Source organism: Metopolophium dirhodum, chromosome 1 (assembly GCF_019925205.1).
Source record: "Metopolophium dirhodum isolate CAU chromosome 1, ASM1992520v1, whole genome shotgun sequence".
NCBI classification, from domain to species: domain Eukaryota; kingdom Metazoa; phylum Arthropoda; class Insecta; order Hemiptera; family Aphididae; genus Metopolophium; species Metopolophium dirhodum.
The window spans coordinates 81,096,625-81,111,541 of record NC_083560.1 but is presented as its reverse complement, the minus strand read 5'-3'; the positions used below and the strand labels follow the sequence as shown (position 1 = coordinate 81,111,541).

The 14,917-nt window shown below is 31.5% G+C and overlaps 1 protein-coding gene and 1 pseudogene across 1 annotated transcript in view; both read left to right on the top strand.

The window, feature by feature from the left end:
- LOC132934344 (serine protease filzig) overlaps window positions 1-10,592 on the top strand; it is a 47,403-nt gene extending 36,811 nt beyond the window's left edge. The window contains exons 4-7 of the mRNA XM_061000652.1: window positions 1,008-1,197; window positions 5,150-5,415; window positions 7,738-7,892; window positions 8,711-10,592. Coding sequence (XP_060856635.1) covers window positions 1,008-1,197; window positions 5,150-5,415; window positions 7,738-7,892; window positions 8,711-8,875 — 776 coding nt within the window. The 3' untranslated portion in view covers window positions 8,876-10,592. The remainder of the gene's footprint in view (window positions 1-1,007; window positions 1,198-5,149; window positions 5,416-7,737; window positions 7,893-8,710) is intronic.
- Window positions 10,593-12,136: 1,544 nt separating this feature from the next.
- Window positions 12,137-13,067, top strand: LOC132942190 (serine/arginine repetitive matrix protein 2-like; annotated as a pseudogene).
- The last annotated feature ends 1,850 nt before the right edge of the window (window positions 13,068-14,917 follow it).

Below are 14,917 nucleotides of genomic sequence, written 5' to 3'. Positions count from 1 at the left end.
CGGTTATTATGTATCGGTTTTTGAATAGGTAACATTCTTTGGTGGTCGGTCGTGTACTATTAGTATCATACGGATTTTCGAAATTTACCGTGTAGATCAGATCCATCACGCTTTATAGGTTTTCACACTGAAATTACGTAGGTAGGTATACTCACAAGACATATTATATGGATTCTATAAGATTTTAGATGACAGTTTTAATCGACCTTGTATAATATATATATATATACGTACTACCTATGTAGTGTGTGACTGCGACAGATGAGTAACACAAAACTAATAAAATAATTTATTATTATATGATGATCGTTTCGCCATAACCCGAGTGTATCCATAGAATTGATTTAATTATTGTTTAATTATTATTTAGTTATTGATTTAAAATAAGTAATAACTCTTTTAAACTTTAGCCTTTATGGTTCCATAATGTATGGCATACTAACTATATATATATTATATATGAGGCATAGATATTATGTCTTATAATATATGTATAATACATGTTTGGGCTAATCTATGATTATTATTAAGTGGATAGTGGATACACTCATTTTTTTCGTAAATTTTCACATCATATTATTATTATATATACTAATATATTTTGGTTTTAAAATTTGTGAAATTTTTGAAGAAAGCCTTCTTTAGTTCCTATTTTATGTATAGCCAGTGTAACTGATACCAGATTTGGCACGCGTGATGTAGGCAGCTTCAAATATTCTAGCATTGGAAATTAAATAATACCACGCGAATTCTAAAAGCGATTTCTATGGTTTCGATTCTGCGACGATGTGTAACGGTCCGGAGAGTACAACACAGCATAATAATATGCGAAACCGGATAAATAGTATAATATTATAATCATTTTTGCAGCGCGCAACAACAGGTTTTCTTTCGCGTAACGTGTAATAACGATGTTACCAAATATGAAATAATATCATAATTTATCATATTACGCTCTATTTTCGCATTAATCTGTGATGTATTATGTTTTGTGTGCACACTTTTAGCGTGCGGAGTGCGGCCTTTAGTGAGGAAAAGCGGTCGGATCGTCGGCGGAACGGGTTCGACATTCGGTGAATGGCCATGGCAAGTGTTGGTAAGGGAAGCCACGTGGTTGGGGCTTTTCACCAAGAACAAATGCGGCGGCGTGTTGATCACTCAACGACACGTCATAACCGCTGCCCACTGTCAACCCGGGTAAATATGATATGATATTATAATATTTTCTTTTTGGACTATAATAGTATACTCGTATTATCATTACTATTTATTTATTCTTCGGGAACGAGAATACTGGACCCCGCTGACATAATAACTAAAAGTTTTGGGATGGGAACTGACCCTTAAATTTTGAACAAAATTTAGAACCAGAACTGTATTATTTAATTTAATTATTGGTGTAAAGAAACCGATACAGGTACTGCGGAATGCGAATATCTGATGCACTGGTAATATAGATTTTTTTTTGGTACAACAAGTTTTAAAATTTAATTTTATTGTTTTTATTTTATTTCCCCCCATAAATGTTAGTACAAATAGCAACAGAAAATATTCATTTGATTCTCCAAGAAAATATAACAGGCCTAAATGAACTATTTAGGTTTTTATTAGACGAAATCCATACTTTGACAAAGATCCATTTTAATTATTATTGCACATAGGTCCGTGAAGTGGGTGGGGGCTTTGCTTGAACGGCCCCTGATCCCGTTCCAAAAAATTTGTAAAACTTAATTGAAATTATTTCCTACACAGTTTTCAAAATGTTCAGCTCGACGCTTATATCATTGAATTTAAAACTTAAGTTTTGACCAACTTTCTGCAGTCTGGATCTCTTATTCGACGGTTTCATACTTGCTATTGCTCATCCTGTATGCTACTGTTGTGTTGTTACGATTGACCATTATGGATACAATTGATTGAACTACTCGTATTATAATTATAACAATCATAATAATAATCATTACCATTATCATCATAGTCATCGTCATCATCATCATTATCATTATTATTATTATAATTGTTTAAAGTGTAACGTCGTGCAATTTACGTTCTAACATACTTTTACTAGTTAACGTAATTATTTTTTTCCCGTCGCGTGTTGAGATACGCTCGTTCGCTTTGAAAGTTAACGCGAACTAGGTCAGCGCCGAGAGGCTCTTCGCGGAAAGAGGTCGCGCACGACGCGCTCGATTGTCTTATCGTAAAAATGGGTATTGTACCTAAATTGAAATCAATCGAACCCGACGTAAGAATTATGGCCGATGGGTGGACGCTATAATATACTTTACTCTTAGATTACTTCCGTATCAACTGTGATTTCTGATTTCACCCCTACTGTTCGGCATTGATAGTTAACAAATAATATATATATATTATATTATATTTAACTCTAAAAGCTTTAAAGTTACTACGAGGAAAACATAATTTAAAGTATAACTTTTCAAGTTGATTAATATTTTTTCATTACCTATCTCCAATGTCACACATAAGGGAAGTAATCGTACAACTTTCAATTTTTTTTTTTTTGCATAGTACTTAATTATTCCATCATAATGAACAATTTACAGTATTTAGGCAATTATGTATTATGTTTCAATGTTTGTGTCTACAAAATTCATACATTTATATTCATTGGTTTTATTTTAATTTAACCCCATTGCATATACCAGATGATGAAACCTATATACAGCGAGATTAACCAAAAATATGTCATGTTTAAATTTTAACTACCGGTATAGATACACATATTATATTAAATATATGACTTCAACTTGACGTATAATTTTTTTAATTAACAAAAAAACTTTTAAGTTACCTGTTTTATTGATTGCTTAACATTAAGTTAATTATTAAATCAACTAACTGATTAAGGTAAAAATTAAAAAAAAATTAAATGTATATTCGTAAAGTTTATTTGTAGGTAATAATACGATCCAAGGTTTTGTTAAAAATAATATAATTAAGGGTTAAAGGTTTGCAAAATGACTTACACGATTTGTATGAAAGTATTTGAATCAAGACCCTGTGAAATTTTTCTCCGTTAAATTTATAAATGATTATTATAATATGATTAATTAACATGCTATATAATTTTAAGTGAGTTTGTTTAGGACATAAAATATGAAAATTACAAATTAAAAAATTTAAATACATTTAAAGTAACATGTGAGCTGACAAATTCATATTCTTATAAAAAAATTAATTTAAACCTGTTAACAAAGTTCGGAAATTAATTGTTACTAGTTCTAGTATGATTTTAAAGGTAAAAAATATGTGTTAAAAATTTCAAAGAGGATAATAATTTGTGGGGTAACTCTTGGAATATATTATTTTAACAATATATTACAATCGTTTATACATGTATAATAAAATAAATTAATGAATTAAGAAATTTCAAACAACTCGAAATATGGGTCTAAACGTAGCGAATAACCAAATATGATGCAATGACATCCATTAAAATCCGTTATAGCGCAATGCGACAACGTGTTTATGTATCGAAAACCGTCTTCATAATATTTCATATTAATTATGCGGTGGCTAGTCAGAATAAACCATCTCGAAAGGTCAGCTATGTGTATTTATCAAAGATCCCACCGATATATTTTATTTTCTATGTGAGACGGTGTAGTAGATGCTAGAAACCGTTTTATAATGTCATGAGTCACAACAGGTAGGTCAGACTTCTACATCGACTAAATCACACTAGATAAGGATTGAGGAACTCGAGTCATCAAATGAATATTGTTTTGACATTTAATCAGTTGGCAAATTGACACGAATATGTAAATAATAATTTTTATTCCTTCGGTATTTCGGTAAATTATACCTAGCTAAATAGTTTGTGATTATTATAGGTACATCCACGGATGGGCAAAATGAATCACTTCATATATTTCAAGTATAAAATACAAAATACATAGAGTTGCGGGTACTGAAAATAAAAAATACTAAATATATCAAATTTAATAGAAAAACACAAAATGCAAAATATGCATTTAAAAAATACATATTATTATATATGCTTTAAAAAATAATTGTGTACCTTCCTATATCTATATTAATCATGATAAGATTTAATTTTGAAAGTTAATTTAATTATGATATTAATCACGAATTTTAAAAACATTTTTCCCTTTAAAATATAAGTTTTTCAAATATTGTATCACTCATCCTCGCATAATTTGGACATTGAATCATTTATGCGAATGAACATAACTTCTCTACTAGCGCTGATAAACACATTTGTATTATGTTTAATAAGCAACTGTTGAATTTTAAGGTAGATTTTTAAACAAAAAATATTTGTGTGTGAATTTTAAGTGAGAATCTAACTTATTAATCATCGCCTGACAGAAATATAATAAAGAGCCTACTGGTGCGATCCATGCTGCGGCTTGTTCTGTGTGGCACGTGGGAGATAATACATTTTAGATAAGAACACGACGTAGATAATCGTGAAGTCTATATTATATTTACACATTGCTTGAGTTGGGAAAAAATGAGAAGACGGATGCAAAAGTGTAATCTACATATTTAATTAACATCTTATTGATTGAGATATAATTAAAAGGGCAAGGGGTACCTTGTATATAAATATATAAATACCTATAAGCATGAATATTTTTCAAAATAAGAGGAATTCGGTTTCCCCTCACGTACCCTCTAAGTTTAAGCACTGCGTTTACGGTATACGACCTCCAGGATATAGTGTAGTATATTATTATATAATTATGTAACAAAAGTAAAGCTTGTTATTATTTCATAACTGGGCCAAAATTACAAAACGTCAAAGTTTTATCATCTATTATTGTTTATTTTGTATTTTGAGTATTTTCAAAATACTTTAAAAATGTATTTAAAATACCTTTAACTGAAATACTGCCTATCCCTGGACATATCCATCGAAATTTTTCTAACCCAAAACAAGCTTCAATTATTTTATATCCGTTTTATTCAGAGTTCCTAATCTAGTAGGTCTATGGGTAGTATATAAATCTTCCGTGGTCATGGCGACATTCCCAAATTGAATAATGCGTTCGTACCACAGTATAAGTACTAATTGTTATATTGTTACAACGATGTGTACGAAAGCGGATTCACCGTCACCGTATAATAATGACTTTTCGTCGTTTCCGTTTCTTCGCAGATTTTTGGCGAACCTAGTGGCGGTTTTTGGCGAGTACGATATCAGCGGCGAGGTCGAGTCTAAGCGGAGCATCAGCAAGAACGTGAAACGCGTCATCGTCCATCGGCAGTACGACGCGGCGACTTTCGAGAACGACATAGCCCTGCTGGAGCTCGAGTCACCGGTCAGCTACGACCAGCACATAGTGCCAATTTGTATGCCGGACGACGAGGATGACTTCACAGGACGTATGGCCGTGGTCACAGGATGGGGACGGTTGAAATACGGTGAGCGAACGTTTTGTCCAACACACTTGTTGTTGTCATCATCGCCAAAAATAAAAAAAAAAATAGACCTTTTACCATTCACCCGAAAAAATTTCGCCCTTTCCCCTATCATATATAATACAGTAAAGTACTTTAGAAAGCACTTAGTATAGATACTTTAACTTTCCATTGTTTGTAAATTAATATAATTCAATAACTTAATAAAACCACAAAAAAGTATAATACAACAGGTTTAATATTAATTACACGAATATTTACTATAAGTATTTATTTGTATATGTTCTGAACACAAATATTTTTTGGATAATTGTAAAATTTTTATTTTTTTTTCCTGTTTATTGAGGGGTTCGACATTATTTATTCAACACTACGCTATTTGTCCGTTGTACAATTAGATTAATTTTTTCCCAATTTTTATTTGAATATGATAATAAATAAAAACGAAGATTGCGAAATATTTAGTACAAAAAGATTAAAATTTCACAGAACTGTAAAATTTAACTTTGTGCAGCTTTGTTTTTTTTTTTAAATTCACAACAATTTGAGAATTTAGTTCCCATGATACGATATAAGTCCAGTTATATTGTTCAATTAATGTCACTCTCATGTAATTATAAATATATCGTACCTTTTTAGTGAACTATTATAGTGTTGAGCTGCAGCGCAACCTATAGTCTATAGTAGTTTACATTGATAGGTTTGGCATTATTTGAAAGGAATGTAGGAAAAATATATACATAATACAATTCTTAAAACGAAATAAAATTATTTAATTAACAAAAATCACAAAACAAAAAAATTACCTCTACATAAAATAAAGATAAACAAATACTAATACATACCTACTATAATATTGGACCTTTGGCAAGCGAACTGGAAATACTGGAATTATTATCTATACCTATCTAAATTAATCAACTATATAGTAGGGAATAGGCATATTCAAATAAAGCGTACCTATAGAGATCTCTCTCACGTAACTGTTTTATCTAAACGCATATTATGATTGTGCTTTGATTTTCGGCAAATAAAATACCTATCTTTCTGTCAAAAATCAATCGATTTTGACGTCCGAGAACGAATCGCATATTATTAACTGCAGATATGCAGGTAGTTAGGTATATAATGTATTCGACGGGAAATGTTCGATTCGATTGTGAAACCAATTTTCGATTTATTTCGATAATATACGCTCCCATCAATCGAAACCGCGCTGCGTAAACCATCGGATTTACCACGACCAACAATCTTACATTTGCATAATATAATGAAACGTGTTCTACAATCCTTCGTAAGTCGCTCGTTCGTGAAGTATGAAAACCTAAAAAGCGTTTTACGTCGATTTAAAATTAGGTGGACACTGGACATTGTATAATATATTATCCATAATTCCTACTTCCTTCCTTTTAGCTCTGGACATTACTACAAGCTACAAAGAGGGTGGGGGGCAGTAACAACTAGGTATTAAGTCTAGAAACCTGTCAGTATAATAAGCAAACGATTACGTAGAATTTTTTCTGATTTGACGAATACCTGTGTCACCATACTTGCTTCTAAAACCGTAGATTTTTTCATTTTAATATGCTACTTGTAGACTAATATTATTATTGTATACTTGTTTATAAATAAGTATAAATCTAGTATTTTTCATCATTATATTTTAACATAAATAACTAGAGAAAATTAACTATCTACTTACCGGACTAACACGTAAATACTGGTGAACCCATAATAATCAATTTAAAGTGAACTTGAAATACAAAACTTCGATTTCACCACCTAACAAATATGTTGGTAAACTATTGGACATTATTAGAAACTTTCAAAATTTGTTTGACTTTTTCACCGGTGGGCCCAACTTGAATTTTTGCACTGCAGAGTTTAGGCTGCTAGAGGAACTGTATGAATGGTTGTAGCCTGTAGGCAATTTATTTAGGCTTAATATGTTACTCTCTGTGTGGTGGGTATTGCCGAACAACTTTCAAATTTGTTTGTTCATGAGCAGTAACGCAAATTCTGGCGTGAACTTGGCAGCGCACAAGTTAAAAAACACATTGCAATGACAATTATAAAGTTAGAAAAATGTCCTTTTAAAATTTTTTTTTAATAATTACTTAACGTCTTGGTGAATTTTAGTTTTGAATCTGATTAATCAGCAGAGATGGGTTGAAGTATGACTTATGAGTATTGAGTATAATATTATAAACAATTATAGTTGTCAAGTTAGAATACCCTGAAAGTTGAGCTCAGTTTGAGTCTGTGAATATATTAAAGACTACAGTATTGTCACAGTGTAATATTATAATATGTATTTTCAAACAGGAGGTGGAGTTCCAAGCATCCTGCAAGAAGTGCAAGTTCCTATAATTGAAAACCAAGTGTGCCAGGACATGTTCGAGACAGCAGGACACACGAAGAGCATACTTAGCAGCTTCTTGTGCGCTGGTTACGCCAACGGACAGAGAGATTCTTGCGAGGTATGTTCAGTTCGAATCGTTATAACATTGTAGCATATTTAGAATGTTTATGCAACATCGGAAATGGAAATTTCATGGTCATTAAAATTGTATAAAAAATGTGATTGTTTGATTGTAAATATACATGTGTCTTACTTTTACCCAAGACAAATAGGCTAAAAATCACTTTCAACATATTATAATAATTAATGGTTGCAAAGTAAACATTAAAAATATATTTTTAAATATTACTCAAATAATTTTAAATCGTAAAAATAATTAAATTTCAAACTGTATAATTTGCCTATTTTACATTATTATTTTTAAACAAGTCATTGTTCTACTTAAGTGACATAATTTGTTTGAAATGTTCATTTGTTATCTGTATACAAGTACTTACAATATATTATAATGAATAATTCTAAGGAATCACATTTTTTTAATTTTAACGTGTTAACGAAAACACATAATTCCAGTCCCACAATCATTTTATGGTCAAATGAAATTTTAAATCACGAAATCGTTGCACAAAATTATACAATTTAATTAGGTACTTGATAGTAAAATTTTATACCTAGATATTTGAATACTTTTACCATAGCTTAGTTCAAACACTTTATAACCAATGACTTGTTTGCACATGGTTACACGAACTAGGATTAATAATCTCTCATCATAATATTATTATAGACGCAGCTATAATATATAGTCATGTATAACAAACTCAACCCCATAATATAGTCATATTATTGTGCACACCATATTTTATTATAACCCTTCTTAGTCTGATCGATCTTGGATCTAATTTTTGTGTGTTTTCGCGTTTAATTTCGTCACAGGGTGACAGTGGCGGGCCTCTGATGATCGAAAAGGACAACGGTCGCTGGACCCTGATCGGCACAGTGTCACACGGCATCAAATGTGCCGCACCGTATCTGCCAGGCGTCTACATGAGGACCACGTACTACAAGCCGTGGCTGCAGACCATCACAGGCGTACAGTAGACACATCGCCGCCGAATCGTCAACACTATTATTGTTATTGTTGTTTGTTGTTGTTTGTTTGTTTGTTGTTGTTGTTATGATTTTATGGTCGTACCGTTATATGGTAGAATATAATATTATGTAGAATAAAATATAGATCCTGGACCCCTCCTCATATGTCAACAGACCACATATTATCATCGCGCATCGTATTATATCTTACACCTAATAATAATATTATAATGATCAATTAATATGAAGATTTATATTACCCACCGTGTGTGCACGCATTATACATTCAAATATTCAAAGTTGGGCAATGGTTACCTTCCGAAAGTAGGTAAGAATCGGGTTACTCTGTACAGTAGGAAAAAAGTTTTCTATTTAGATACGCAATGAAATATTACGCTAGACACTATATCAAAGAAAAGAAATGAGTTACTAAACGAGTTACACAATTTATACCTACACGCTTCATTTTAATTCTTGAGTTGATATTAATAATAGAACATTTAAACTTAAAAACAAAGATATTTCGAATATTATAACTACCAGTTATACGAATTAATACTAATTTATACGAATTATCATCAGTACCATTAAATAGATACGTACTATCAATCCCACGCGTTACTCAGAATTACTTTTAAAAATTGATTCGATTACAATAATCAAGCATATTTTTTGTTTCAATTGTTACTAAATTACCAATCCATTATATAAAATGTTATTTCTTTAAATTTGGTAAAAAGTAATTTAATTTAAAAAACGTCACAACTCAACGCTGAATCTATAATCTAAATATATTTATTATATATGTATGTATGTATGTATGTATGTATGTGTGTGTGTGTGTGTGTGTGTGTGTGTGTGTGTGTGTGTGTGTGTGAGTGTATGAGTGTGTAGAGACCCATCCGGTGACCACATGAGGCATACGACGTAATAAGGTGTGCAGCGAGTGTATAGGTACAGATGGAGGAACTTTAGTGAATAATTTCGTCACCCACCGACCGCGAGCAATCAGCCAGAAAAAATAAATTGTGCTGGGAGTGTGGGAGGAAACAGATTGAAAAATACCGACACTGCTAGTAACAATATTTTATATGTATCATAAATATACGAGGTTCTAATATCATAACAGCTGACAAACGTCTTTATTTTACCCCTCCGACGATTTGTACTATTATTTTCATCGATTCGATTATTTTCGACGATTTCCCATTAGTGCATGACGTGATAATCATATCAAAGTCGCGTATAGGTACATTATCATAGTAATCAGAATACAATTTTCGCCATAATTTATCACTGTAAATTATTATTTATTTGTTTATTTATTTATACATATTTATTATTTATATATATATATTTTTATGCAAGTGTACATTTTATTTTCATTTTTGTAACGTTATACGATATATATATTGTTTGAATCTTTCCTTTCTACTATATTTTTATATTTATAAGATTTATGTACATTACTGTTTTTATTTTTATTTTTATTAATATTATAATAATTATTATTATTTTTGTACTATTTTATCATTTGGATACAACATAGGTAATATTACTATTAATATGTGTTGCTTGAACGTGAACACAATAATATACTATACATACTAGAGATAATGTTATTATATTATATACGCATAATAGCGCACGTACATTATAATATATTATAATAAGTAAATATGTCGTTCAATGACTTTTTTTTAATACATAATATATGAACTTTTTTAATTAAACATTTAAAAAAACATAAAATTTAATGGCGTTTTATTACTATTATAATAATAGGTATACTGTTATTATGCTGCAGTGCTTGAATTAGAAAAAAAAATGATTTAATAATCATTTAAAATAACCAAAAAATGTACTCCTGTTTTGAACTTACTGCCTTATTGTAATATGTAATTAAGACAAATCCGGAATCCCCATGTTTACAACTATTTCTATACTACAATATTATAAGTTATGAAAAAAAATTTAAAGATCAGTGATTTACTGATACATTAATTATGATTACAAACCTATTATCACTACACTCAAGCCAGCAGCATGTTAATTATTTTTGAGCCGTATGTAATATCCGTAAATTTTGTATTAACTCCATCACGCCAGATACGATTCACCCTAAATACCGTTAACGTCTCCTCTTCACCTATCGCTTCGCATCCTACCTAGGTGTCGTTCTGTTTATATTAACTAGGTCTCGGAGACTCGACCTCGGTGTGTGATATTATTACTAAGGGATCAGGGTTACTCTATGTGAAGCAAAGTACTCATTGTATATATATATATTATATATCTATTATTAAATATTAATGTATTATTATTACTACAACATTGAATCTTATAATATACCGAACGTCAAATAATATGATTAGGTATACTTATAAATTGTAATTGAGGATTACCGATCGGGCAATGGTGTGTCGTGGGTGCTAATATCCAATGTCGGTTGAGCCGGTCGTCCTCGGGTCCTCTTCAGGTCTCTGTCACCCATCGACTTCGACTATCGACTGCCAGGAGTCCCGGTCGGTCATTAACACGAAGCGTGCTAAACATCGCGTCAGCATAATATATATTGCATACATATATACACATTTGCCATTACTAACACTCAGCATATTAGCCGTGCTCAACGTAGGGAGCAATGTACGATGTTGATGACAACAATCGTAACAATACCAATATATTGCGATTCTACCATTCATTCAATTTAAAAATAAATTAATAATTTAAATACAAACTGACAGATTACAGTTAGGTACAAACAAATAAATATAATTGATGTCCAAAAGCAATAAAAAAATCGTCAAAGAAAAAATCGTTTTTAAATGTATCTAAAGATTTAAATAACAAAAAGTTCTAAAATTACTTAGGTACACAAATCATGTACCTGTTTGTCCCAATATTACCAAAAAATTATACATTTAAAGTTCTTAAATATACAACGATTAAAGAAAGAATGTAAATATAGTATTTTGAAAAAAGCCATTAAAGGACATAATACATGATACTACTCAGCATAGTCGTTAAGCGTAAATAAATATTATGATTAGGAGGTGTATGAAAGCGGCGTTTGATTATCTATCAATTTATTAGTAATCAATTTACGTACACGTATCCACGATTCCAGTTTCATGATTTTATAAAGTTCATTATTATTATTATAGAGAATTTTCTCTTATAATCTCCTTAGAGTACACTATACCTATACACGTTTTATTATATAAGATATTATATTAGAATGTTGTGCATTTGGCCTAAATCAAAACAATAAAACGGACCACCGTGATCGCCTTGGTGACCTGGTCAGGGTTGATGTCACTAATATTGTTACGAACAAACTTTAACTTTACTCGTTTCGTTAGCATCGACGATTTTTTTTTGAACAGTTATCGTTTCTACCGTTATTTTTTCTCGACATGGATGGTGAAAGCACCAATGATGTTACCGTGATAGGGGAAGATGAGACAACTGAATTTTCGACGATCCCATCAATGATGGAGTTCGAAGAACCTGAAACTCTGAATCCTGTAACCGTGAACAACGAACCTGTCGAAATGGAACCGGAACCGCAGCAAGAGCCGATCGCGGAGTCGTCAGTGCCACCAGCGGTGAGTACGGCTGCCACCACAGTTGCCGCCATCCGACTGGGTTCGGGAGCGGATGATAATCCGACCATGGCGGCTAGTGACGTCGAAGAAAAGAACATGGATGGGCGCGCCCGTCGCACTCGAAGCCGTGGCCGACGCAGCCGACGTGGCCGGAGCCGAAGCCGTCGTAGCCGGAGCCGAAGCCGTCGTAGCCGAAGCCGAAGCCGTCGTAGCCGGAGCAGAAGCAACTACGGTGACTTCTATGTGCAAATCGCCGACGATGAGATCTCCGCTGAGCCAGCCGGTAGCAGTCGCGGTAGCCAGAAGACGGCCCGTGGCGGTCGAAGGGCTAAGAAGCTAGCAATCACTGGTCGACGTGGTCGAAAGGCTTCCCATGAGAGCTCCGTCAGTAAGAAAGCTATCCGTGGCACTCTAGGTGGCTGGAAGTCAGCCAGGGGCAGTCGCAGAGGCCGGAAGACCACCGAATATGTGACTGCACGGACGATTTGGAGCGAACGCTTGCGTCCCCTCAGCCTTCTTCAGAACAAGAAATCGAAGGCAAAGTAAAAGGCTATATTATATTACTGTGTCATACCATAATCATACAATAATAAATTACACTTGATCTAACATAATATTCCTAATATTTTGTACAAAATAAAGAAGTGAGTTGAAAAATAGTTTTCCCCGAACATTCCTCCATAGATTCAGTGATGAGTACGAGCAATATTATGTAAGTGAGTAAGTTATATAAGTAAGTCCATACAGATAATGGTCGCTGATTTTTGAAGTCGATTCGAACACGATTCTAATTTTCTACTTTATTTTAGGATACATTTTGTAGTTTTTGTTGCGATCGATTGCAGTTAATATTGATCGATGTATGTTTTTCATAATAAAAAAAACAGCTTAAATGCGGTAGGCAAAGTAAAATATAAATTTATTAATTGTGTTAAATTACAACGACGGCCAGGATGGCTATATATTAAAATATAATTTACACTTAAAAAGACATAGCTCCCACAGCGTGTTACACCTAAAAGTAGTTGAACAATCACATTTTTTTCCGGGTAATACCGGGTAATTTAGTTTTATAAAAGATAATTTTAAAAAGCATTTGTAAAATGCTAATATTGGTAACATAGTTGTATTTGCATAAAATATATTCAAAATGCATTGATAACATATGTGTACAGCAAATCAATTTATTTTACGAATACTAAACATTTTCGAATAAATACATGTAGATATATAGTACGTATATATTTTCTTTTTTTTTATGTGGATATAGGGGTTTTCAATTTGAATGTTTTGTATACTATTTAATATTTTGCTTACATTTTTTTCTTAAACTTTTACTTTTACTTTAGAATTAAAGTAAACATCAAGTGTCAACATTTATAAAAAATGCAAAACATAAAAAAGCTCTGGACCTCATCAAAATGGTAAAATAAACAAATTTAAAGAGTGGAGTTGTTAGACAATCTTTAAACTAAATTAATGAATCTTAATAAAATTATTCTATACTTAATTAAAAATAATATGAAAAGTGGTTGCATCCAAAAACCGTATACTTATTATGATTTCGAGCAAAGGTCGGACCCAAAAATGTCAGTAGACAAAAACCACGCACTTCATCGCCCATCGGTTCATTGTATAGCAAAATACCACACACTTTATTTTTTAGTGCAATATAACACAATAGATTTGATTTAGTCACCACTCGCCATTAGTCAGTATTGTGTATATTATAGTTGTATGATATACCTACATAATATAGTGGTTAAAACGTACCTATGTGATTTTTAGCGTTTTCATTTAAATATTTTAAATTATGATTGATATTAAAATTTTTGATATAAATAAAGGGGGAAATTGTTTAGTGCTTGATAAATTTAAATACAGAAAATGTAGAGTGCATAATAGTGGAAATGTTAGGAATAATTTTTAAAAAAAACTTAACTTATTATATTTTTTTTTTAAATTTTTTGTCAATCGATTTCAGCCAATAAAACATTGGACATTTTTTTTAAATTAAAATCTTAAATGTTTGAATTTATAAACATTTAAAAAAGGTTTTTTTTAATAAATAGAAATAGTTAATAACTATACATTATACATAGATTATACATTATTATAAAGTGTACAATTTTTGGATACAATAATTTTAAAAAAACGTGCAATTTAACCTATGAAATGTATATGGTTTTTTGACGAAATGGAGAAGTTATAGTTGTATTGATCAGAATTTTAGCTCTACTTTAGTATTTTGATTATTTATACTCGTATAAGTTTTACATTAGTCATATTGAACTTTTAACAAGTATACTTGCTTTTCGATTCTCATAAGGCATGACTAAATGACTAATACCTTTAAATATTTTTAATTCCTCTTTTTCACCTAAAAAAAAAACCAAAGCCGGGAAAACGTGTTTGAATACCTTCGTTTTTAGTGTCTACG